Genomic DNA, 25,786 nt, shown 5'->3' with positions numbered 1-25,786 from the left:
AATGAACAAGACAGGCACAGCATGGAGCTCATCTTGTGGGGAAGCTAAACAATCCATCAAAAACATGACACAAGAGAAGTCCAGTGTGAGAAGTAAAGATGGTGAAGATGGAATGAAGGTCAGTTAACAGAATAAAGTCACTTGAGGAAAGGTGACCAGAGAGGAACACTCAAGATGCTGAAGTTGCTGAAGAGAAATGAACCAGTGGGGGTATGGAGGAAAGGAGCAGGACACTCCAGGCCTCCAAGCAAGCAGTAAGGAATCCGAGCAAACAGAGCGTGGCTTGTTCCAGTAACAGAAAGGATGGCAGAACAGAGAACCAGGATTGCAACTGTGAAGAGCTTGGTGTAGCAGCTAAGTGGTCAGCTTCCATAGACACATGTTTACATGATTTCAACCTGAATGAGAAGCCATCACTGATTTTGAAGCTAGAGCTGGGCATTAACAGCTCATGCTTGTGATCCTCACTACTCAGGAGTCTGAGATCTGAGGATCTTGGTTCAAAGTCAGCCTGGGCAGAAAAGTCTATGAGACTTTTATTTCCAATTAGCCAACAAAAACACAGTAGTAGGGCAGTTGCTCAAGCAGTAGAGCACCAACCTTGAGCAACAATGCCAAGGGAACATGAGAGGCCCTAAGTTCAGCTCCAGTACCAATAATAATAACACTAATAACAACAATAACAATAACAGTAATAATAATAATAATTTGAAACTAGGAAGTGACTCGATCCAATTGTATAGTTTTTAAAATCCCACTGTGGTGAATGTGGGCTAGGGAAGGGGTGGTAGAGGTGTTTTTTTTAATGGGATCTTATATTTAGAGGCCTAAGAACCTCTCTGGTTCCATTAATTTTATACTCTCTATAAAACTTGCCTTATAAGTTTGCTTAGTGTGCAAGTTTTGTATTACTTTGTTATTCTAGAGCTCGTTTCCTTAATACATGATCAGAATTCTCTGAAGCCTACTTGACCTTGTAACAATCTTCTCTACTCTGAAAACAACAGGAAAAATGATGACACAGTGACTATGCCTCATGTTAAAACCACATGGAAAGAAGCATGTAACAAACTAAAAACCATAACCAAAAATAGAACACTTTTTAGGGCAAACACCTCTGGAACACTCTCAAAATCTGAAGCTTTTTGAGCACTTACTTGATACAAGTGGAAAATTCCACACCTGATCTCACACAATGAGTAACTGTCAATAGGCAGATGGGCTAAAGATGTTGTATGAAATTCCTTTCTGGTTATTTGTATGAAACATTAAGGAACTTCATGTTCAGATTTGAATCTCATTGCAAAGATATTTTTGCATTATTGTCATGCAATAATTCCAAAATCTGAAGAAAAGAAACACTTCTGGTTCCAAGAATTTTGGATAAAGTATACTGACCTGTATTAAAATGATAACCACTTAACTATTGGGAAATATACTTTGACAGAATTCATAACAGTTGTGTGTGTGTGTGTGTGTGTGTGTGTGTGTGTGTGTGTGTGTGCGCGTGCGCGCGCACATGTGTGCATGCACTAGTCCCGGAACTTGAACTCAGAACCTGGGCAATCACTTAGCTTGATCTGTGAAGTCAGTGGTGCAACTAAATATAAACCCCCCAGAAAAGCTGGATAGTAGGCACATCTCTGCATTTAGCACAGTCTCTTAGTAAAGAATATAAACTTTTCTTGAGTAGCTAATCTGGGAGAGCACTGATCAATTCACCTTACTCAAACTATAATGCCTTAATGCCTCCTCAATGAAGCCAAACTCAATTCATATTTATTATCACCCAATATATCTAAGAAAAGATGGCCTAAATTCGAGTACCAAGAATTTCTTAAAATATTTATACCTTTTTAATACACTGACTTTTTGTGTGTGTGTGTCGGTTATGGGGCTTGAACTCTGGGCCTGGGTGCTGTTCCTCAGCTCCTCAGCTCAAGGCTAGCGCTCTACCACTTGAGCCACAGTGCCATTTCTGGTTTTCTGGTAGTTTATTGGAGATAAGAGTCTCACATACTTTTCCTGCCCAGGCTGGCTTTAAATCATGATCCTCAGATCTGAGTAGCTAGGATTACAGGTGTGAGCCACCGGCGCCCAGCTATTGAAAGACTCTTGATGAATTATGCTTAATAAGGCAAAAAATACAATTCACCTGCTTAAAGTCAAATCAATCAACCTCTCTCCATTTATTCAAAATGGCCTCATATTCTTACAGAGAAAAAATGAACAATAGCACCACTGTCTGGTGGCAGCCTCCAGATATTGACTTGGGCCAAATTTCTTTTACCAATTTTTCATAAGTCAGTTGAGAAAAACAGCATGTGAACCAGTGGAAAACATTGTCTGTTGTATCGAATTTGAGTGACACATTTAAAAAGGCAAATACATGACACGAGGCAGGGCCTACATGAAGCAGGGGGGGACCAGACTGGCTTTGAGCCATCTTTCACAGAGTCACAGGATACATGGCTGAAAGGAGCAACAGTTCAGCATTTCCAGCTGCAAAACCAAGCAACTCTCCACAAAGGGGTCTCTGATGGCAGCCTGGAACCAAGCAGCACATGGCTTCAATGCATGGCTTAGGGGCTCCATCTTTCAGAATCAAGAACCTAGAACACATATGTGCATGTAGATATTCTGAACAGGCAGTCAGAAACAGAGGTAAAACCTCTGTCCTACAACAATGTCCTTTTCTGTGTTACCAAGATACCCTAAGATCAAAGAGTCATTTATGACCAAATGAACTATATGGTTCATTCATTTCATAAAAACCATTGTAGCATGGCTCTACAGGCTCATGCCTGTAATCCTAGCTTCTCAGGAGGCTGAGATTTGAGAATCGTGATTCAAAGCCAGCCCAGGCAGAGAAATCTGACTCTTATCTCTAATTAACCAGCAAGAACCCAGAAGTGGAGGTGTGGCTCAAGTGGTATAGTACCAGCCTCTAGCGGAAAAAGGCCAAGCAATAATAGCACAAGGCCTAATGTTCAAGACCCAGTACTAGCACAATTCCATGTTCTAAATGCTACTAGGCTTCCTAGTTGGTTGCTTGGTTACTTGCAACCCCACTGCAGGTAACAGTGAGTGCCTTGAGTTTACTGAATAAAATACAAAACCCTCAAGTTCTAAGTCAGATATATTGCATTTATAAATAGTGTTCTTTGACATTCTCAACAGAATGGGTTAAAATAGTTCTAACATGATCAACTGCTAACTTTCTGCTAAGAATCTCCTAAAAGAGATATTCAGTTAATAATCACCTTTGAAAAGCATTTTTATATTTTATAACTAATAAAAACAAGGATGCAAAACATTTTTACTTCCTTATCTCATTTGATACATACACACCCAGTTTTCTTAAAAAGAAAAAGAGAGAGAGAGAGAGAGGAAGGAAGGAAGGAAAAGGAAGGAAGGAAGGATAATCATTCCCTTATTGGGAAAATAACCCAAACAAGCATGAACCCACAAACCAGTACTTTTGAGTTCTACCAAAGAGATCTACCAAAATGATGACTATGTGCTGTTATCACACAGTTTCCTGAGCCAAAGTCCTTACAGGCAAATGTGACAGGCACAGCCTGGATAAGGATCCTTGCCCAGAGGCAAGGTGTTCCACGGAGTTGCCAGCACATGGGAGCCATTTTGCTCTGATCACTGGGGATAACAGAGAAAGGCATATGACAAGATGGTCACCCTGTTACCTATCTCGACGTCACTGTCAATAGTCAGGTTCTCATTAGAAGAAAATGTGGTCCCCTTCTTATAATATTGCTTGCAGATTTTTAAGCCAATTCTCTTCTCTTCATTTTCACCATAATCAAGAGGTGCCAGGGAGATGTTCTTTAGGCGATGATACTATTTAAAAAGAAAGCAGTTAGGCACTGGTGGCTCATGGCCTGCAATCCTAGCTTCTCAGGAGGCTAAGATCATGGTTCAAAGTCAACCCAGACAGGAAAATCTGCAGGTCTCTTAAGTCCAATTAACCACCAAAAGGTTAGACATGGAGCTGTGGCTCAAGTGGGAGAGCCCTAGCTTTGGGCAACAAAGATCAGAAACAGTGTGCTGACCCTGAGTTCAAGCCCCAGGACTGACTCAAAAAGATTTTTTTAAAGTTTTAAACACACACACACACACACAAGCTTTTAAGAGTTTAACCAATTGTTGCAGCATATGAAATGCCCTTTGAGCTACTTTTTATAGTTACATCATGCCCCTTGTGGTCCTCTGTAGTAAAAATACCTCAAAGTAATCTTCTCAGGTTGTGTAGGGACACATTGCTTCATGCAACACTCCACTACATTAAGTGCTGACTATGGATCCTGTCTCCCTGAGAGCCACAGCCAAGGTCCTGTCTTATCTCTCAGTCTTTATCACATACTGGGGTCCCAAAGTCACACTGGTCTGCCTCCAGGCAGTTTCTGGAGCTTGCCAGCTATACTTCTGCCTCTGGCCTTTGCTGTTCTTTCTCCCTGGAACTTCCGTATCTACCTGCTCCATCAGGTTTTGATTCAAATTATCACCTCAGTGAAGCAAAGGAAAATTGCAAACATACCAAATTGTCACACGGTACCCCATAAATACATGAAATGTAATTATGTCTGTCCTTTAAAAATATAAATATAAAATATAAGTAAGTAAAACATACTTTTGCTGGGCACTGGTGGCTCACAGCTGTAATCCTAGCTACTCAAGGAGCTGAGATCTGAGGCTCAAGGTTTGAAGTCAGCCTGAGCAAAAAGTCCATGAGACTCTTATCTCCAATTAACCAGCAAAAAGCTAGATGTGAAGTTGTGGCTCAAATGGCAGAGCACCAACCTTACTGAGTAAAAAAGCCAAGTAAGAGAGGTCCTGAGTTCAAGGCCCTGCACTGGCAATAATAAAAATAATAGTGATGATGATGATGATGATGATGATACTTCTAAAGAAACTTGCAAATATCCATCCAGTGCCCACCTACTTCTCCATCTCCTTCCTGGTTTCATTCCTCAGTGGTTCTCACTTTTGGACACATGATGGAGGCTCCCATACCACAGCCTATCTTAACACTTTACTATTTGCCTAATTGTACTTGAAGAGCTATACTCATCTCCATCTTCACCAATACGATTTTATTACACAGGGAATTTTGACTCAGGAACATAAAACTTGCAAAGAACTCTTGTCTATTTCAAGACCAGCCCCCTCCCCACAAACCAAATAAATACTCGTTTGAAGATCTAATCTATTAACAATTCCAAGAATCTTTCACACTGCTTCCCCAGCCCCCACCTTGCTGTATCCGCCAATCTTAAACTATTCTAGCATGATCTTTACTTAGTTTTAATTAAGGTCCCTCCACAGTAAAGGAATCTCTCTCTAGCCAAGGCACCATGAAGATTGGTCAAGGTAGCTGTATTCTTACCACAATTGCAAGAAAACTCAGCTCTACGTATCCACATGTGTTGTGGAAGCTAAAACTTACTTAATACTACATATTTCACTTGGCTATCTCTCTCCTCTAAAAAGAACAAGGATTTTGGATTTTGTTTTATTTAGTTATACCACCGAGGCCTAGACTAGTGCTTTCTATATACCACTGACTCCAATAAATAGTGAAACAGTCTTTCTCCCTTAAATGTTTCTTCAGACTAACAAATCTACTTTCTTATACCTATCTAGCTACAACTATATTATATTTCATATCCTCAAGATTTAGCTAGGTTTCCTAACACTAACAAGTCAAAACTGAGACCACCATAGACTTTTAGAATGGGTTTCAGATCTTCATCAAATTTGACATTCTAACTCTCTTAGCCACTTGATAATCTCCCCCAAGTTAGTAGCTATGAAGAAATAAATTAAGACAGGGTAATTTTTTTTTAACTCAAAATAGAAAACCACTGTTATAAAGCTCTAGAAATAATAAGCATTTTTGGAAGACAATGCACAATTTCATTGAAATTTTTGATATATGTATAATTTTCATTTGTTTGCAAAGACAAGTATCAAGTACAGATCATGTGTATGAAAGCTCTTACCTGATTAATAGTAAAAAAGATGCTCTCATAGGCGTCCTCTTCAGTATAAATACTACAGCTATAGTCATCTTCATCTACACCAGAATATCCTTTCAAAAACAAGTGCTTAAATGAAACAATGTTTTCTTCCTTGAAAGTAACCACCAACTGGTTACCTAAACCAAATCGAACAAGCTAGGAAAAAACAATAGGAATATGAAATTTACCCCTTGCCAATGGAAGAAAATTCCTTATTATTACCAACCCTCACTTCTAAAAGAAAGAAAATTTTCAATATTTAACTTTACACTAGTAGCAACAATGTCAAAACACCAGCAAAAAGAATAACCTCCTTGTGCTATATCAGCAGTTCTAAGTAGGATAATATGGTGTTGGGGCTCAGAAAACAATGATCTAAAAGCATGGCACTTTGACATGCTAATGTCAAAAGTGAACTAAAGAATCAAGCTGAGGCCCAGGGCCTCTGATCTTCTCACAGATCCTTTCTCTCAAGTACGGGGAAGGGTTTTCCCTGTACTTTCTCTCACTAAAGAGAAGTTCTTCCAGAAGAAACATAATTGTAGATGTCAAACCCAGGCATGTCACCAAACACCCACCTGCTCCTGATAAAACACATTCTTGCTCACTCTTACACTGTGTTCTCACACACAAGTTTAGATAGCCAAAGGCTCACTTCAACAGAAAGTGAAAAGAGTTTTCTTGAAACCCAATAAAGGGGAAAACTAGTCAACACCCAAACTTTCCAAAAACTAAAAATGGTATCAATGATACACATATGTACATATAGATAGATACAGATATATAAATATATATCATAGCTGTACAGCTGTATGTGTGTATATAGCTCATCCATAGTTCTTGTAGATATATCCATTTCTCATACACACACACATGTGCACACACACACACTGTCACGTGTGCCCTCACCTTGTGTGCTCTGCACATCTACCACACCTTGATCCATGCCCTCGACCCCCTCTCTGTCTCTCACATACTACATCTGGGCAGAGATGGATGCTGGTGAAGGCAATCTTCTATAACCCCCTCAAACATATCTTTCTATACCTTCCTAAGTTGTCTTATAATATAATCAAAGAAACCTTCTAAAGTCTCCCAAAGTCCTCACCCAACTAAGACAGCAAAACATTTTGAAATTGTTTCTTCAGGGGTGAAATTTTAAGTTAATTAGCTGGTCCTGATGGTTTTGTCATTCCGTCATCCAATGGGATCCGTCTGAATACTAGTATATAAGAAATCAGTTATGGGGCTAGGAAGGTGGCTCAGTGGTAGAGCACTTGCCTTGCATGCATGAGGCCCTGGGTTCGATTCCTCAGCACCACATAAGCAAAAAGAAAAAAGCCGGAAGTGGCGCTGTGGCTCAAGTGGTAGAGTGCTAGCCTTGAGCTGAAGAGCTGAGGGACAGCACCCAGGCCCAGAGTTCAGGCCCCACAACTGGACCCCCCCCAAAAAAAAAAAGAAATCAATTATGAACAACTCAGATGACGCTAATATCCATTTGAATATACAAACTGGAATAAGGGTTTTTAGTGCTTTACTTTTGTTTTTATTGGTCATGAGGCTTGAGCTCAAGGTCTGAGCACTATTTCTGAGCAATTTTTTCTCAAGGCTAATTGCTCTACCACTTTGAGCCACAGTTCTACTTCCACTTTTCTGGCTGTTAATTGGAGATGGGTCTCACTGACTTTCCTGCCTGGGTTGGCTTTGAACCATGATCCTTAGATCCCAGCCTCCTGAATAGATATGATGGTGGGCATGAGCCACTGGTACCCAGCCTTAGTTCTTTACATTTTTTAGATTTTACATTTTGTTGGATTATTTTAAAGAATTGAATAATTAAAACTAACCACCACCATTGTCAGCAATGAGTATTATGCCAGGTACTATGTTAACTTCTGTTCAAGCATTGTTATCTGTTTAATGTTTTATATTTATTTTCTTATTAGCTTTAAGTAGTAATATAAAGGGGTTTCAATTCACCATGTCAGTTTTTGAGGAGAAAGCATTTTGATAAATGTCACTCCTTTATTCATTCTCCCTAATTTCACAACCCCAACCATCCTCTCCAGTTACCTGGCTTTATTTTCACATATATACACTGAGTATATGTATTCATTCACCCTTCCCCTTCTCCATTAACCCCCTTCTTATTAAGCTCCTCCCTCAGGTAATATATATTTCAGCTTCCTGGTATTCATTTTGATAAAGTGTCAAAGGAGATTTTTTTTCTTAGGGCCTCAAACCTCCTTGCCTTACTTGCTTGGTTGGTGATCTTATCACTTGAACCATGCCTCCAGCCAGCTTTTTGCTGGTCATTTTGATGATGGAATCTCAAGAACTTTTCCACGTAGGCTGATTCAAATCATAATCCTCCAGGTCTCAGCCTCCTATGTAGCCAGGATTACAGGGTCCCCTGGGACCTAGCTTGTACGTGCATTATTTAGTGTACCATCACAACTGTTGTGATTTTGTACAGTAGAAACTGAGATTTAGTCCCATTAAATTGCCACAAGCCAACTAACTAGAATAAGAGTGAGATCTAACACCCACACTATCTTATTTTGTGTGCAACAATAAATGCTTTTCTATCAAGTACCTCTGAGAGATTTCTTATGAAAAAGAATTTAATTGCAAGTTTTTCCAAATTATGAAATGCAATTATTGCTGGAGAATATACATAGATGATACTTTCACCATGTCACATTCCTCAAATACCACATCCAATGATTAAGCAAGTGCTAAAACCCACCCACTGTAAGAAAAACACCAGAGAAGAGGTCCCACACCCTCCAACCTGTGCTGAAAATCAAGCAACTGAAGGTTAAAAGTTCTTCTAATCATTTGTTGTCTGTCAGCGATAACTGTAGGAGACTCCAGGAAAGATCTCATTGCTCTCTAAAAGCTGAAAAACCGGGAAATTGATGTACATAATTGTTTTAAGATTCAGCAGAGGCCACCACACCCTCTGACCATTGAAGCTTCCATCACAGTTTGCTAAGTCGGTCTTCTGCCAAGCTTGGGATACAATGTGGGCCACCTCAACCCTTAGAATGGAATACCAGGCACAGTGCTAAAACTTAATGATTTTTATTTTCATTTGATGCCTCCACACTGTGTGAGGCAATTATTTTTTTCTTTTTTCCTACTACCAGATACTCCAGAAGGGAAGCAGAGCCCATCACAAGATCACAAGGTTTTCTTTTTTTTTTTTTTTTTGGGTCCGGTCGTGGGGCCTGATCTCTGGGCCTGGGCGCTGTCCCTCAGCTCTTCAGCTCAAGGCTAGTGTTCTACCACTTGAGCCACAGCGCCACTTCCGGCTTTTTTCTTTTTGCTTATGTGGTGCTGAGGAATCGAACCCAGGGCCTCGAGCATGCAAGGCAAGTGCTCTACCACTGAGCCACCTTCCCAGCCCGATCACAAGGTTTTCATCGCATACTGGATCAATGGATGAATACCATCTCATTTTATACATATGCAGTATGTATAAAATGTAATGTATTCATGCTGGGACATCTAGAAAGTACTAAAGTGAAGATCTGAATCTCTCTGATTATCACTAGAGGCTTTTTATTCCCTCGTGCATTTGGCCACATGACAGCTTAAAGTGAAATGCTATCAACTTTAGATACAAGAATATTAGGCCCTTTGGTCCCATATTGAGAATGAAACTGAAGAAACAAAAAAAGAGCTGGATATAGTGGAAAACACCTGTGATCACAAAATACTCAGGAAGCAGAAGTAGGAGGATCAGGTGGCAGGAGAATCACTATCTGAGGCTGAGCATTAGCATGGAGGGAAAGACAAGAACAAGAGAGAAAGGGAGGAAGAGAGGGAGACACAGAGAGAAACACATAGGGAGGGAGAGAAGGAAGGAAGAGAAGGAAGAGATAGAAGGTGGAATGGCTCAGAAAGGGCTACAGAACACAGACTCTAAGTTCAAACTTCAGTACTGCAAAAAAAAAAAAAAAAAAAGTCTGATTGGAGAATGCACAATTGACCCAGAAAAGAGGCCTACCATTTGCCTTATTTAAACTCATATCCATTAATACAAGTTTGGGGAGAAGAGAGCATGTAATTGTAATCTCTACTTGGACTCACTTCTACCTGACATCGAGAGCAAGACATTTTCTCCATTCCATTGTTTGTAGAACAAGCCAACATCTTCACATAACATACAATCTAGTATCAGGGAAGGCTTGAGTTTTCAAAACTTCTCTTAGAAAAGACAATAATCAGGAGGAAACTGTAAAGTCTTTCCTACAATGAAAGAATGAAGCTCTCCCTACAGAGCAAGAACAAGGGATGATAGGATTGACAGAAATGACTTTATCTTCATAAAGCAGGGGACAGTAAAAATGCATTGCATCCCACTAACTAGATCCTAAGATTTGTTGAGAGCACACTACAAGACAGAAAATAAACGTGTTAAAGGTAGTTTGGCAAGGATTGTGAAGTAAAGATTTCATTCGAAAATCATTCTAGGAGAAAATATTCTGTGTCAGATAAAAACAAGATACCATATGGAAAGAGATAGCAAAACTAGCAAAAGAATATAGATACCCCCTTTGAGATTATAAATTACTGAGGAGTTTGGGGTAGGAATGTTTTGTTTTCCTTAAAGTATCCTACTCAGATGATCACTGTGGTCAGGGTTTGGGACCAGCTGCAATCTTATTTGAGGGATTGAGGAGTCATTGCTGACCTGAGTTCCAGAGCCTGAAACTTGCAAGGAATGACCTTACAGTGACCCTTATAGTCAAAATGTATGTTTATAATGGTTATCTTCATAGTGCCATAAGGCCATCATACCAAGCATTCATTTCAGTTCTTTCTGAAGCAGAGAGAACTTCAGGTGTGTACCACCACAACCAGCATGGATTTTTCATTGGAAGGTAAAGCTGGCTACACACAATGAACTCATCAATCACTTCAGCCAATCACTGGAGGACAGCCAATCACTGCAGTGCTGAAGTAGATGTCAGGGGCTCTGGAGTGGTGGAGGGCTGCCCCAGAGCCTGGATTCTGGACACACTGGACATCATTTGGATGTGGTTAGTTGACTGCTTGGCTAATAGATTTGTTTTTCATTATCTTCCACTTACCATTCTTCTTTCTGTGCTGGTGTGGATGTCACATAACTCCTGGATAGAAGCAGCATGGAATTCTTCAGACATTCTTATTCCTCCCATGGTTGTGTTTCTGAAGCCTCAAAGATCACCTGCCAAAGTGTGTGGAACACATGCTGCCCTACACATGGCCTAGGTGTGCAGCATGGCCAATACTCATGGAGAGGAGCCCTGGACCCATGATGTCCCCAGACCCTCCAGTCCCATAGCAACTGGAAGAGCTGGGTATAGCAAGGCCATTATGAACATCATTCTCTGATCAAAATACAAGTGTCAGCAAATATGGTCAGAACCATAGAGCTAATTCTGCATGAAGTGAAGACCTGAACACACTAGATATGGGCAGGTAGCTGTGTTTCTTAGTGCCACTTCCTGAAGGGCAGTTGAAAACCTGGTGAAAACTCTGGTGACCACAGTTGTGTGATGGAAGCCAGGAAAAGTGACTTGTAAATCTGTGTACCTATCCAGCAAGAGCAGGTCTCACCCTTCCCCCAACCAAACTGGACAAGGTTGTATGGGGGAAGGGCTGCAGGAGCCACTGTCAATGTGACTCCACCCATTCTGCCTTAACTGCATGTTTCTCTCTGACCAGTAGGATACAAGAATCAGGGCCACATTCACATTCCATGCTAACAAGTAGTACTGGTATTCCCTCTGTTGGTTTATACCACTACTAGCAGTTGAGGAAGGTAGAGGTGCCAAGTGATGAGTGAGAGAATCGAGGTAATTTTGAAGATACAGTAGGAAATAAATGGTGGTGGTGATTGCAAGAATAGAGATGATTTCAGAGAGCCTAGGAATGTGACCCCCTTCAATGTCCCAGAAAACAAGACAATTTTTTTAAAAAGCTGCAGGAAGGAAACTACTGCAAGAATACCAGCAGAGAAAAAAAAAAAAAAAAGAATACCAGCAGAGGAATTGTCCTGATGGACCTGCAAAAGCCAAGAAAAGGAAGAAAACTAAAAAGGAAGGGAACCCCAAGACCAACACCACTGGAGACTGTAATTCAACTGAGGGTGTAGCCAAAGACCACACTGACCCTGGGACTCCTCCATCTTTGGGCACAGTTAGAGTGGCCAGGGTCAAAAGTGTCACAGGTCTCAATAACACCAAATATCTGGAAAAGCTCTACAAACACCTAGTGCTTGCCCTGGACTCCAGCAGAATGAAAAACAAGCAGTTTCCTGTGAGACTGAACTACTGAAGCAAGAAAAGAAAGACCTGCAGGATCAAGAGGGAAAAGAGAATGAGAAGATGGCCTATGCTCAGGAAGCACCAAAAAGCTGTAAACCTGTGGCTCCAGCAAAAGATCAGAATCTATGATGATCTAGAGGAAGAGAACACTGTGCTGCAGGAGAAGCTGGAAGCGCTCCTGACACAGAAGGCCGACATGATGATCAAAATTCATGAGTTACAACAAGCACTAGAGGAGCAAGCAGAGTTGAAAAGACAACTAGACAAAATGAAAGAGTTGGTGGAAATATTAATTACAGAGGTCCTGAGGGTGGAGAGTTCCATGTAGAAGGAGAAGGTCCAGCAGCTCTCAGAGCAGATGAACCAACTGAAAGAGGAGAAGGAGCAAGGGGTGAAGCTGGTGTTGGAGCTAGAGAGCAACCTGGTAGAACTGAGGAAGCAGCTGGCAGAGCTGCCACCACTGCAGCTTCCTGCAGAGCTACCTCAGGCTAAACAGCAGCTGCCAGCTTAGGCCCACCAAATGCAGAAGAAGCTAAAAAAAATCCAGAGAAACAACTTCACATCCAAATTCAGGAAAACCAGAGCCTTGGTATCCAGAAGCTGGAGCATCAGGAGTGGCTGTGGAGACTGGAGAAGAGGGACGAGGATTGGGATCAGCATTCTGCATGCTGAGAATTGGCAGAAGATCTTTGAGAAAATGAAAAGAGAGCACAAGACCATAAGACACACTCTCTTGCACGCCAAGAGCTGAAAGATCAGTAGGCTCAGCTGCAGGATACTTTCCATAGGCTGAGCTGTGAGAAGGAAGGGCTCACCAGCTTCCTGCACTCAAAGCAGCAGGTGAAGATACATCTGCAGGAGAAGCTGGGCCAGCTATATGAGAAGTTATAAGAATGGAAAGAGGTGGCTGAGTTAAAGAGCCAAACCGTTTAGGATCTGCAAGAGCTTCATGATCAGTACCTGGCCCAGCTGCAGGAGCTCAGAACCACCTGTGAATAGCACCTGGCCACCAATCAGCATCTGACATCAGAGAAGGAGGCACCTTCTCTGTGTGCAGCAGCACCTGCTGAGGCTCATTCAGCTGCTGGAGCCATGGGAGCAGAAGCATGAGTAGGTGCAGAACAAGTTGGAGAACTAAACAGTACCACACAAGTTATAGGACACACTGCTTAGAAGCAGCAAGACATGAGAACGTGCAGCTTGCAGGCCCAAATGAGCTTCTTGGTTTCCCTAGGGAAGGTGAAGGAATGAACAAAGAAGAAAACCAAGAAGAAAAAAAATGTGACTTTCCCAGAGGATACTGACAACCCACCAACCATGTAGGATTTTTACTTTGGAGCACTATCACTGACTGAATCAAAGAAGGTGAGCTCAGCTGGCAGCTGCAGGAGCAGCAGGCCCGCTGTGGGTGCCTGAGTAGCCTGGAAGCCCAGTGCCAGAGAAAGCTGGAGCGCCAGGCCCTCTCCCCCAAGACCTGGAACCATGGCACACCTGAAGCAGGTCACACAGGAGCCTAAGAACAAGGTGAAAATCTGCTTCATCCACAACCTGCCCGACAAGGTGGACTGCCAGAATCAAGTGGATGACCTCCCACATCAGTGCAGCCAACTGTCAGAACACATCAGCGCCACTGAAGAGTCCATAATTCTCTATACAGAACAGATGGACGTCCTGGATGAGCTGTATCAGGAGAAAGACAAGTACATCAACCAGATGTCCCAGGAGAGGAGGGATAAAAAGGAAGAGCCGCAGGAGCTGCTGTTGCTCTTTGCAGGTGAGGGCACAGAGTGCCAGGACAAGATGCTGACAGCCACCCAGATGGCTGATGCTGAGGATCCCTCAGACCTGTTGGGCTCCAAAGATCGAAGTTATGGAGGGGCAGCAAGGGTTTGAAGAACTGTGACTTGAAAGCAACGTGGAGCCTGCCCAAGGAGAGGCTAGCCCCACCACAGAGCAGATCAGCAGATCAAGTCGCTGCTGCCCAATAGTCAGCTTCACCAAGAGCTTGCAGGCTTGGGCACTGAGCCCTCCTTCCCTTTCTTCTCCAGGTTGATGCAAATGATGAGTTTCTGATCATTACAACCTAAAGACCTGGCAGCCACCACCTAGAGAAGTGGGCTCCTGTCCTCTTGCATTGCTTTGGGACATGGCAGCTGGGTGGCATTCTCTCAGGACTTGCTATAATGGGTAATGGGAAGGGGTAAATGTAGGCCAAATAGGGCAGAGGCTGCTTGGAGGTAGTCCAAACGCTAGGGATATCTAATAGTCCATTGGTTGCCAGGGAAGGAGCCTACATGATGGGTATTACAAAGGAAGATAAGAGAATCTTATCTCCAATCTTCTTATATGATTTGCTTTCCCTGCAGCTCAATGAGGTGAGCTAAGATGGCATGTCACACAAGGTGTGGAAAGACCTCTTTCCAAATGCAGAACAAAGATACAACTGCAGTTACAGCATAAGCCTCCTCTCATTTCTGTGGGGCACATGGGCAGCAAAGATGGCGCTGAGAGGAAGTTGAGTGGGCAGAGCCCGAGTTGTTTACATTAAAATCTGATTGGATACCATGATCAGGCCAAGTGACTTCAGTGCATGAACGGTGAATGGCAGGGGAAGTTCAGAAGCACTGGGGCCAATTAAACCCCGGGCCCAGGTGAAAAGCGCATGATAGGGTGACCTTTACAGTGATTAGTTGGTTCCTTTTCCTCCCCTCCCATGCCACGCGGTCTTTTGCTTTAAAAAGTGCTTGCTGTGTGGTAATAAAGGAGTTCTTGCTTGACTTGACTTTTGTCTCCGGGGCAAAGGGAGGCTGGGGAACAGGTTAGCGGCGCACTTACCTTTCCTCGGACCCTGTCCGTCTTTCGTGAGGCAGATGAAGGACCAACACATTTCCACCACTATATGGACATATTCTGAGTAGTTATGATTACCTTCCAGAAATGACAACTGTACACACTTTTGCATCAATAGTAGAATGGTTATTTGTCAATAGTACTAAATACCCCAAATCTGTACTACTTTTTAAAAGCATACACATTTCAAATACATTCCCTACACAGGAGCCTCCCTAGACTGATCAGTACCAGAGTTCAACAGCCAGTGACCAGGGTATTCTGATGCTAGTGATAAGCCTGTAGCAATATCAACCTAGACAAATGGTCCATTCGTGTGTATGTGTGTGTGCATGTGTGCGTGTCAGTACTCATGTTCTAGTGCTCTAAGCATTTTTTTTTTTTTTTGCCCAAGATTGGTGCTCTCTACCACTTAAGCTGTATCTCTACTTCTTACTTTTGGCTGGTTAATTAAAAATACTAGTCTCATGGAGTTTCCTGCCTAGGCTGGCTTTGAATCTTGATCTTCAAATCTTAGTCTTTTGAGACTAAAAGATTATAAGTTTATAAGATTATAAGCATAAGCCACCAGCACCTGGATAATATACATTCTTGATAGTGCCCAGAAATCATTCACTTAGCACACATTGCTATTGATGAAAGAGAAATTTAACATTGTATAAATCTGAAAACAATGTATATTTCAAAAGAATATTTAAATGAAGTACGTTTGAGTGAAGATGAGAGACTTCAAGAACACAGATCACTTTGAACTGACCACCTTGGCCAGCCGATGGCCTCACACAAGTACAAAGGCACCCTCAATACAGATCACTACTATTTATTCACAGAGCCTCTAGAGCAATGACTTCCAGTTGCCTTCTAAACTGAACTTCAACTTGCCATCCAGAGTTGATATAATGTTATAGTCCTAGGAACTTGAGTGTGGACTTTCCACAGCAAAAGTCAGGGGCAGAGCCCATGACTCCTCCTGGGGTGAGGAGAAGAGAAATAGTATCAATTACCTGTGTAGTGACCATGACTATCTTCAAAATCTGCAAACCCAGTTTCCATGGAATCTGATGTCTGGCTCGATATTTTTCACAGGGGCTCATGAAGTAAAACTTCAGGTCATCCCTCAAGCGTTCTTCTTTCACCTCAGAATCGAGATGTGTCATTGTATTTCTGCCATAGAAGATCAATTTTTAAATATCCAGAAGAGTCTGTCCCTTAACATGTTTCTGAATAGCACTTCCCATTCACATACTTCAACTGTTCCCGTAAGCACAGCTCTCTTGAGCCAAGGAGATCCTTACTTCTTTAGAAATCTAAACATTAGGGGATGGGAAGGTGGCTCAGTGGCAGAGCGCTTGCCTTGCATGCATGAGGCCCTGGGTTCGATTCCTCAACACCACATAAGCAAAAAGAAAAAAGCCAGAAGTGGCGCTGTGGCTCAAGTGGTAGAGCGCTAGCCTTTAGCTGAAGAGCTGAGGGACAGCGCCCAGGCCCAGAGTTTAGGCCCCATGAACGGACCAAAAAAAAAAAAAAAGAAAAAAAAAAGAAATCTAAACATTAGTCCAACCCTTCTATCACCTGCCTCTTCCCCCCCCCCAAAAAATTTTCCACAATGGATAATACTGGGGGGATTTATATCTTATATTTTTGGATTTTTAAAATAATTTTATTGTCAAGGTGATAAACACCTACATAAGGTATGTATCTTCTCCCACTTTCCCTCCCCACCCCACCCCCTACTGTGGACATCTGTAACAATTATAAAAAGAGAATTTTCTTTATAAGACTCATCAATTCCTGAGAATCAATATACAGCATTCTTCTGTTGCTAGAAAAAATGTGTGAGTGCATATGTGTGTGCATGCATGTGTGTGTGCATGTATATGTATGAAGAGAGAAAGAGATTGTGTATAGATGCATGAGTCTTTGTGAGTGTATTTGTGTATAAGAACAAAACTAGATGATTTGGGACACTTTCATAATACTTCAGGCATGAAATGATAGAAATGTAGCAAACATTAATGAGTTTCCATTGCTATGCAAGTAGAGAACTTCTATCTGTATCACTGTAACTGTATCACTGAGAAGGATTGTGTCCCTCTTTTTGGATAAAATGTCAATGGTTATAAGATTCTAGAATATAAATAGCTTCTGGGAAAAATCATATGAAGTGATACAGTTTGCCACCCCTTGACAAAAGTGTTTCTTTCAGCTTCTAGGACACCCTTCTTTTGCTTTCTTCCTGCCTCCTGGGGTTCCCTCCCACCTCCTTTGCTGGCTCCTCCTCCTTCTGACTTTTAGAAGTCAGAGTATGGTCCACAGTTCTGTTATTCCCCATACTCCACTCTACAAGAGTGTATCCAGGGCTGGGAAGGTGGCTCAGTGGTAGAGCGCTTGCCTTGAGGCCCTGGATTCAATTCCTCAGCACCACATAAGCAAAAAGAAAAAAGCCGGAAGTAGCACTGTGACTCAAGTGGTAGAGCGCTAGCCTTGAGCTGAAGAGCTGAGGGACAGCGCCCAGGCCCAGAGTTCAGGCCCCATGACTGGACCCCCCCACCCCCACACACACACCAAAAAAAAAAAAAGAGTGTATCAAATCCTGTGACTTTAAATGCTATCCACCTGATGGGGACTCTCACTTTTGATCTCCAGCAAACCTCTCTATAAAAGGTTCCCTTATTCTCCAGGAACCGATGGCTCACACCTGTAATCCTAGCAACTCAGGAAGCTGAGATCTGAGAAGTTGCTGTTCGAAACCAGACTGGGCAGGAAAGTCCATGAGACTCTTACCTTCAAAGAACCACCAAAAAGGCCAGAAATTGACCTGTGGCTCAAGTGGTAGAGGGATAGGTATGAGCAAAAATGCTAAGGAATAGCTCCCAGGCTCTGAGTTCAAGCTCCAGTCCTGGCACACAAACATGCATGCACAAACACACACACACACACACACACACACACACACACTACTCTTATTCAACCTCTTTCTTAAAACTCTTCATGTCTAATAGAGTTCTCAAACCTACCCTTCACCTGCTCCAACCTCTCTATCTTTCAGTGCAGTGGTCTGCACATCCAACGCTTCAGCGGCTTTCCATAGTCCATTCCATGTTCTCCACCCAGAGGGCATGGCAGAATCACCTGGGAGTTTTAAAGGCTTTCTGTGCCTGGGTCTTGGTTCCTAGACATTTTTTGGTCTTACTCGTATGAGGTATGACTTCCCAAGTGATCCTAAGGCCCAGCAAAGCATTTCAACCACTGCTCTAGAGTTGTGCTTCGATTTCTCTTTTTCTTCAACTCTCAGATTTAATTTACCCAGTCTCCATCAGTTCCCATCTTTCTGTCTCTCAAGCTCCTGGTTCAAGCACATCACCTCTTCATCTGAAAACTGGCTTTGCTTCCCAATCAATGGTCCACATCACAGCTAAATGGAAATTTTAAATTTAATTTTAATTTAAACTAGTAAGTCATGCTTAAAACACTTGTAGGACTTTGTCTTGCTCTTACAGTAAAGTCCAACTCGTCCACTATTTCCTGTCATAGCCTTAAAAGACTTCAGCTCACTCCTTCCCAAACTCTCTCTTCTGCTTTCTTGGTGCACCATAACTTCATTATTGGCCCTGGAACACTCCTTATTCTATGGGTTTATAATCGGTATTTGAACTAACCTACTTTAATTTCCCCAACTCTTAGTCTATCTGTTTATTTTCACTTCTCAGCTCAAATGTCTCCCTCCCTTTTGTTTGTGCCAGTCCTGGGGCTTGAACTCAGAGCCTGGGCATTTTGTCCCTGATCTTTTGTACAGAGATCTAACACTCTGCCACTTGAGTTATAGTTCCATATCCAGCATTTTTTGGTAGTTAAATGGAGATAAGAGTCTCACAGATTTTCCTGCACTTTTTAAAGACTCTCTTGACCTCACTATTGCATGTAACCTGCTGCTTATTATATTCCTTTGTTTTCTTCTAGTCAAGATTACAGTCTCTATTTGGCTTCCTTACAAGAGGCCTTTCATATCATGGAATATAGCAGCATATGACAGATTAACACATAAGCATATGCATAATGAAGATTTCTTAGGAAAAAGAAACAAATCACAAAATGAGACATTAACCCTGACCATATAACTTTGCTTGATCAGCACTCTTAAAGATCAAACAATAACAACAATAATATCAGTAACAAGATTAATAGAAAATCTAATATATTGGGGGCTGGGAAGGTGGCTCAGTGGTAGAGCGCTTGCCTTGCATGCATGAGGCCCTGGGTTCGATTCCTCAGCACCACATAAGCAAAAAGAAGAAAGCCGGAAGTGGCGCTGTGGCTCAAGTGGTAGTGCACTAGCCTTGAGCTGAAGAGCTGAAGGACAGTGCCCAGGCCCAGAGTTCAGGCCCCACGACCGGACCCCCCCCCCAAAAAAAAAAGAAAAAGAAAATCTAATATATTGGAATGAAAAACAATAAAAATCTATCAAATTCTTGATTAAGCAAAGTGTATTCGAGGAATGAATTACACAGGATACTGTTATGATAATTTGCTATTTGGGAAACAGTGCTCAAACTGAATGCAAACAATACAATCTGCATTCATTAAACAATAAAATTGACAGTACAGGATTTTTAAAATAATTTATCAAGTCTTTCTAAGTGTGACAAAATTCAAAAGTAACCAAAATGACTGATAAACATCAACATAAAAATTTAAGGCTATAAAAAAGTCAAAGGAAAAAACAGAACAGAGAAAATGCATGAAACATCTTTTGTAAATGTTTTTTATTGTGAAAATACCATACAGAGGGGTTACAGTTACATGAGCAAGGTAATGAGTATATTTCTTATCAATCATTGTAGCCTCCTCCCATGCAACATCTTTAATCAGCCCAAAGATTACTATTCCCTGTAAAAAGTTCCTAACCAGCAATACTGAAGAAAACACAACCTAATATAACAAATAGAAGACCTGAACAAGCTAGTGGACATTTACTAACAACAAAAATTCATTAACAGTCAGATTGTCAAAGATCTATCTTAATTCCTGCCTAGCAATTATGGGGAAACCCTATTGGATATTTTAAACATTGAAGGATACTTAGATAGGATCTATAAGAGTTTTTGTGATATAGATATCAATCTTCTATGAATTTATATTACCAATTTTAAAATATCTGGTCAGAATGATGATGCTAATTGCATAGCTATTTGTAATGACATACTAATTTAAAAACATATATGATGTATTTTTTTAAGTTATAGAACAGATACAGTGAGATCCCATTTTTCAAAAACTGTCATCATTCATGTATATATACAGACATTTTTAAAAGTCTAGAAAGACATAAATTCTCAAACATAGGGCTGGCGTTGGTGGCTCACACTTGTCATCCTAGCTACTCAAGAGGCTGAGATCTGAGGATCATGGTTCAAAGCCAGCCCAGGCAGTTTTGAAAGTCCATGAGACTCTTATCTCCAATTAACCACCAGAAAACTGGAACTGGTGCTGTGGCTCAAGTGGTAGAGTGCTCGCCTTGAGCTGAAGAGCTCAGGGACAGTGCCCAGGCCCAGAGTTTGAGCCATGACCAACCAAAAACAAAACAAAAAACCTCAGAAACAAAAACTAAATACACATCCTGGTGACTATCGTGTATAGTATGGGGTTCTCGATTTCCTTTGTCATATCAAGTTCCCCCTGTTTTTGTCTTTTTTAATTACGATTGACATGTAACTTCTTGAGGTAACGTTGTGAGTTAGAGTGTGTCAGGTAGTCAGGTATTTCCTTGTCCTTAGTTTGTGTGTAGTGGGCCAGGGCTGAGGGTAGGGTGGGGGATGGGGGGTTGGAGGAGTACAGGAAGATAAGATAGACGATAAGCTTCAGTGTTTCTACAATGTGGCCATTGTTGGCCCCAAGATGATGATCGTCAGATGGAAGTCAATCCTAATAATCTCACATGAGGTTTTTCACTCTAATTCCTGCTATCAACTAATTTCCTCATGACTTGCAAGCTTCATGATAAAAAGAAATATGAACTCCAGTGAGCTATGGCTCTAGGGTAGCTGGGTCTCAACTAAAGATAGTTGAGATTGGGGGGCGGGGGTGGGGGGGGAGAGAAGGCAAAGAAGTCAACTTTAGTTCCTTCTAAGCAACTTTCTCAGAACACAGACCACACGCTCATTCCTAAGAAGAACCTTGAGGGAAGGAAGAAGTTTTTTATTTTCCATTCAAGCCACCCATAAAGGATGATTATGTTCAATTTTCAGGAATTTCCCTGAAGACACCAGATTCCTGTAAAACCATCCCCTCTCGCCACTTCGCTGTCTCAGACTATCAGGAAAGCAGAAGTGGAGCTGCCTATTTTAAAAGTGCTTTTTCTCAACAAGCCACAGTTCTTTACATTACGTCATGAAGAAATAGCTTTCTGGGGCAGAGATGAACAGGGAACCCCACTTCACAGCAATACAGGATTCCAAATGCAGCTAAATTTTAGTTTATATTTGTGTAATATATATTGGGGCTTGAACTCAGGGCCTCACACTGGTGACTTAGCTTTCTTGCTCAGGGCTGGTACTCTACCATTTGAGCCATGCCTCCAGTCTAACATCTCACTGTTTAAATTGGAGTCAGATCCCCACAGCCTATTCTGCTTGGGCTGCCTTCAAACCCAGATCCTCAGATTCCAGACTTGACTAGTTAGGAATACATGCATGAGTCACCAACACCTGACTTTTCTTTCTCTAATGTTTCTAATAATCTAATCTAATAGCACCAAAGTTATAAAGAAATGTTTTTTTCCTCAATGGGCTGATTTTACCTTAATTCTGAACAAGCCTGTCTCAGTGTCATGTTGGTGAATTCCAGGATTCATGCCATCTCTAAAAAATTCTAGGATAGGGGCCAAGTATAGTGATATTCACCTACATTGGTTGGTACTTGAGAGGCAGAGATCAGGAAAATGGAAGTTCAAGGCCAGCCTAGGGGAAAAAGCTATCAATACTCCATCTGAATTAATAAACCAAGTTACAGTGGTCCCCATTTGTCATCATAGCTGCATGACAGGCATAAAAAGAAGGATTGAAGTCCAAGGCCCACCTCGGGCAAAAAATGGAAAATGTTAACAGAAAAATAACTAAAGTGAAAAGGGCTAAGAACATGAGTCAAGTGACAGAGTATCTTGCATAGCAAGCATAAGGAAGGCCCTGAGTTCAAACCCCAGTACCACCAAACAAAAGGAAGGAAGGAAGGAAAAAGAGGAAAGAGAGGAGGGAAGGGGGAGGAAAATCCCTCTGACTGGACAGTTGAACAGGTGGCAGGTTTTTCTTTGAAAAGCTTGTTACTGGGTACCAGTGGCTCTTGGGGTGCTATGGTCCCTGTCTATAATCTTAGCTTCTCAGGAGACTGAGAGCTGAGGATCACCATTCAAAGCCAGTTCAGGCAGAAAAATCCAAGACTATTATCTCCAACTAGCCATCAAAATTCCAGAAGTGGAATTGTGGCTTAAGTGGTACAGCACCAGCCTCGAGCAAAAAAGTTAAAGCTAAAGCAAGAGCACTAGACCCTGAGTTCAATTGCCAGAACAAACACACGAAAAATTATTTAATTATGGGTCTTCGGCATTAAAATAAAAGCCCATTATTTAAAGTATGGATCTTTTAGGATTACAATACTAGGGAACAACTTTCCAGAACCTTTGATCTCACAAGTTACTAACTATTGCCTGACAGATATTTTTGACTGAAATCCCCAAACTTTATTCAGGTTGGAAAAGGAAAAGTATAACTCCAGAAGGAATAGAAAGGCCGTAATGACCCAGCTAAAGGAAAGGCAGAGGCCCACATGCCCCCTCAGCAGTCTCTACATCTGAGACAAGAGGGGTGCGGCCATGCTCAGAACACAGCAGATGCTCCAGGCTTGAAAAGACTCCGAAAACAGGAAGAAAAACACCAAGTGGTTTGCAAAAGCAAACGAGCTCCCAAAAATGGCTTGAAAGAGTTGATAATGAAAATATGTAATAGTCTGATAGAAAAAATATGTAAGGTCTGGAAATAAATTTACTTTTCTCTATAGAACTTAATGTCACTCAGTTCTTCAGGATTGACATATGGAAATTAGACCAAAGGCCTCAACTAAAAAGAACAGTTTAAGCTGGGTGCTGGTGGCTTCATGCCTGTAATCCTAGCTACTCAGGAGGCTGAGATCTGAAGCCAGCTCAGACATGAAAGTTCCATGAGACTCAAATCTCTAATTAAGTCCCAAAACAAAGCCTCAAGGGAGCAGTGGCTCAAGTGTTACAGAGCTAGTCTTAAGCACAAAAGCTTGGGGACAGTACCCAGGCCCTGAATTCAAGCCCAAGTAAACTTTAAAAAGAAAAGAAAATTAAAACTTTTATTCTTGGCTACTGTTTCTACTTTGACAAAATGTGGTCACAAGAAGTCATCTGTTTATTTTCACTGTTGCAAAAATATTCTCCATCTGGACTTCACTCCACTGCCTGAGAAGTAATTAGGCAGAGATCAGCCAGGGAGCGTGATCATTCCTGACTTTCAGTTCCCTATTCTCTAACACTCTGCTTAAAAGTTGTACCCAAACTCTTCTTCCTTGTTTCATTAGGATATTTCACACATATTATTGCATATATATTCATTTTATATATATATATATATATATATATGGTAGAGAAGTTTAAGGAAGTTAAGTAGAATGAACAAGGCTGTTCTTGAAGAAAGCCTGGTTTGTAGAAGCATTGCAGGGAAAAGTTCATGGCCAAGAGTTTGACTGTTTTCAAGGCTCAAGGATGACGATGAGTGGAAATCTCAACAGTCCTCTAACTCAGCAGGAAGAAGCTACCAGATTGTCTTAAACTTGAGCTGTCTGGGTAACGCACCACAGACAGTGTGAACAGTTCATTTTTGAGTGTCAAGTCCACTCCTCTTCAGGAGAGAATGATGAAGTTAGTCCATTCTCCATAAAATACAAGAATATGCATCGCAATTTCCAGACACTTTTTCTTCACTTTTCTTCCATTCTCAATTAACAGTGATGTCTGATTTTCTGTTTCTCACTATTACTGAAGAACCAGTCCCCTATACACAGTTTGTGTGGAGTGTGGAAGCCTTCAAAAGCCATTTAGATGTGCACTGTTGTGTGTCCTTCACTTTTAACAATGAGACAATGCTTCTGATGAGAGAAAAGGAGTCAAGGGATATGATAGAAGTCATGTAAGCCCTTAAAGGAAATGTACTAAGAAAAGTAATGGAGTCAAGAAAAAAAATAAAAATAGTGATCATATACCACACCCAGCTTGAGCACAAGCAGAAGAAGGTAAATAAGTTCAGACTTCATTTCCTCCTGACTTTTTAAGACTAGTGCATTTAGGGATAAGGCAAGTGAAGTATGGTATAACATCTACCCAGCTAGCCATTCAAAATAAACACTTCAGCATTAAAATTATAAATTACATGACATGAGTCATTTTGGTATAACAGTTACTACAAAGTTGCACCAATGCTGTTTTCTAATTGAAAGCTTGTCTTTCAAAGAGTAGAAAAATATACACCACAGACTGAAAATTAATTTATTTGGGCTTTCCATGCTAGCTTTAAGTCAACTTAGGACATCGAGAGAGCCATGAAGGAGAGACAGGAAAATCTCAGTACTACTTTGGGAAAGTTTAACAGCCCACCAATGTATTTGTTTTGATTGAGAAAGCAAGAGCCAAGGCCAACTTGTACTGGCCACTTGGGCTCAGCCATGGTGCTGGGTGGTAGGAACTTTGACCACAGAGGAGGGCCCTCCTTGGTACAGCCATCTGGCTCAACTGTAAGGCTTTTCACGAAGGCAGAGGACTGCAGTTACCCACACTATAACCCTCCAGACTGAGGAAAGAAAAAAAAAAAAGCCTATTTGTTCAGGAAGAGGAGGCAGTTAATGCCCAAGGTAGCAAGAGAGTTCTAGAGGATTTTTTTCCAGCGTCCTCTATGCTGAAAGATGCACCTGAAAACACTGGACCCCACCTTGGGTTCCTGATCTGGGGGAAAAGGCCAGGCTGCGGAGTCACCAGCGTCTTTGGAACTTTCCAGGACTCTTAGGATTGAGAAGAGCAGAACAAAAAGCCCTTCGGTGCGCACCTGGTTCAACCTCGCCACAATCGCAGCCCCCTAACTTGCAGCCCTTCTGATCCCCTTCCTCTTACCTTTCCAGCCAGACGGCCAGCCCCGAGGGCGCAGGTCCTGTTTGCAGGTCCGGCAGCGTCCGGGTGCAGCGCGCACCCGCGGGGATGAAAAGCCGCGGTCTGGGCCCACGGGGCGCGGCCAGGAGCGGCCACCCCGCCCCATCCCCACCTCCGTCCCACCGCCCACCTCCGCCCGGGCTGGGCCGGCTAGGAGCTTCACAGACACGTGTCTAGGACGACTTTCTCTACGCGGCAGCTGCTCTCTCCTGCTTCCTGGAGGTTGGAGGCTGAAGGCTGAAGGCAGCGGAGCAGAGCCGGCTGTGAGCCGTAGAGGGTGGAGGCCAGATGCCGGCTCCAAAAGACCCGAGATGGAGGCGCGGGCTGGGGGAAGCAACTCCCAGAAGGAGCAGACGAGCTGGGGCGAA

At 42.0% G+C, this 25,786-nt stretch overlaps 1 protein-coding gene across 2 annotated transcripts in view; it reads right to left on the bottom strand.

Moving 5' to 3' along the window:
* Positions 1-25,445, bottom strand: part of Mcoln2 (mucolipin TRP cation channel 2) — a 54,596-nt gene extending 29,151 nt beyond the window's left edge. Inside the window, exons 1-4 of one of the 2 annotated variants that reach the window (XM_042678532.1) lie at positions 25,383-25,445; positions 16,213-16,372; positions 6,021-6,194; positions 3,705-3,858 (exon numbers count right to left, since the gene is read on the bottom strand). In XM_042678532.1, coding sequence (XP_042534466.1) covers positions 3,705-3,858; positions 6,021-6,194; positions 16,213-16,365 — 481 coding nt within the window. In that variant the 5' untranslated portion in view covers positions 16,366-16,372; positions 25,383-25,445. Of the gene's footprint in view, positions 1-3,704; positions 3,859-6,020; positions 6,195-16,212; positions 16,373-25,382 lie in introns of those variants that run through there. The other variant, XM_042678541.1, reaches the window with a different exon arrangement.
* Between the last annotated feature and the right edge of the window lie 341 nt (positions 25,446-25,786).

Source organism: Dipodomys spectabilis, unplaced genomic scaffold, assembly GCF_019054845.1.
Source record: "Dipodomys spectabilis isolate Male_0828 unplaced genomic scaffold, ASM1905484v1 ptg000002l, whole genome shotgun sequence".
In the NCBI taxonomy this organism is placed as follows: Eukaryota; Metazoa; Chordata; class Mammalia; order Rodentia; family Heteromyidae; genus Dipodomys; species Dipodomys spectabilis.
This window is presented reverse-complemented; position numbering and strand designations above follow the sequence as displayed.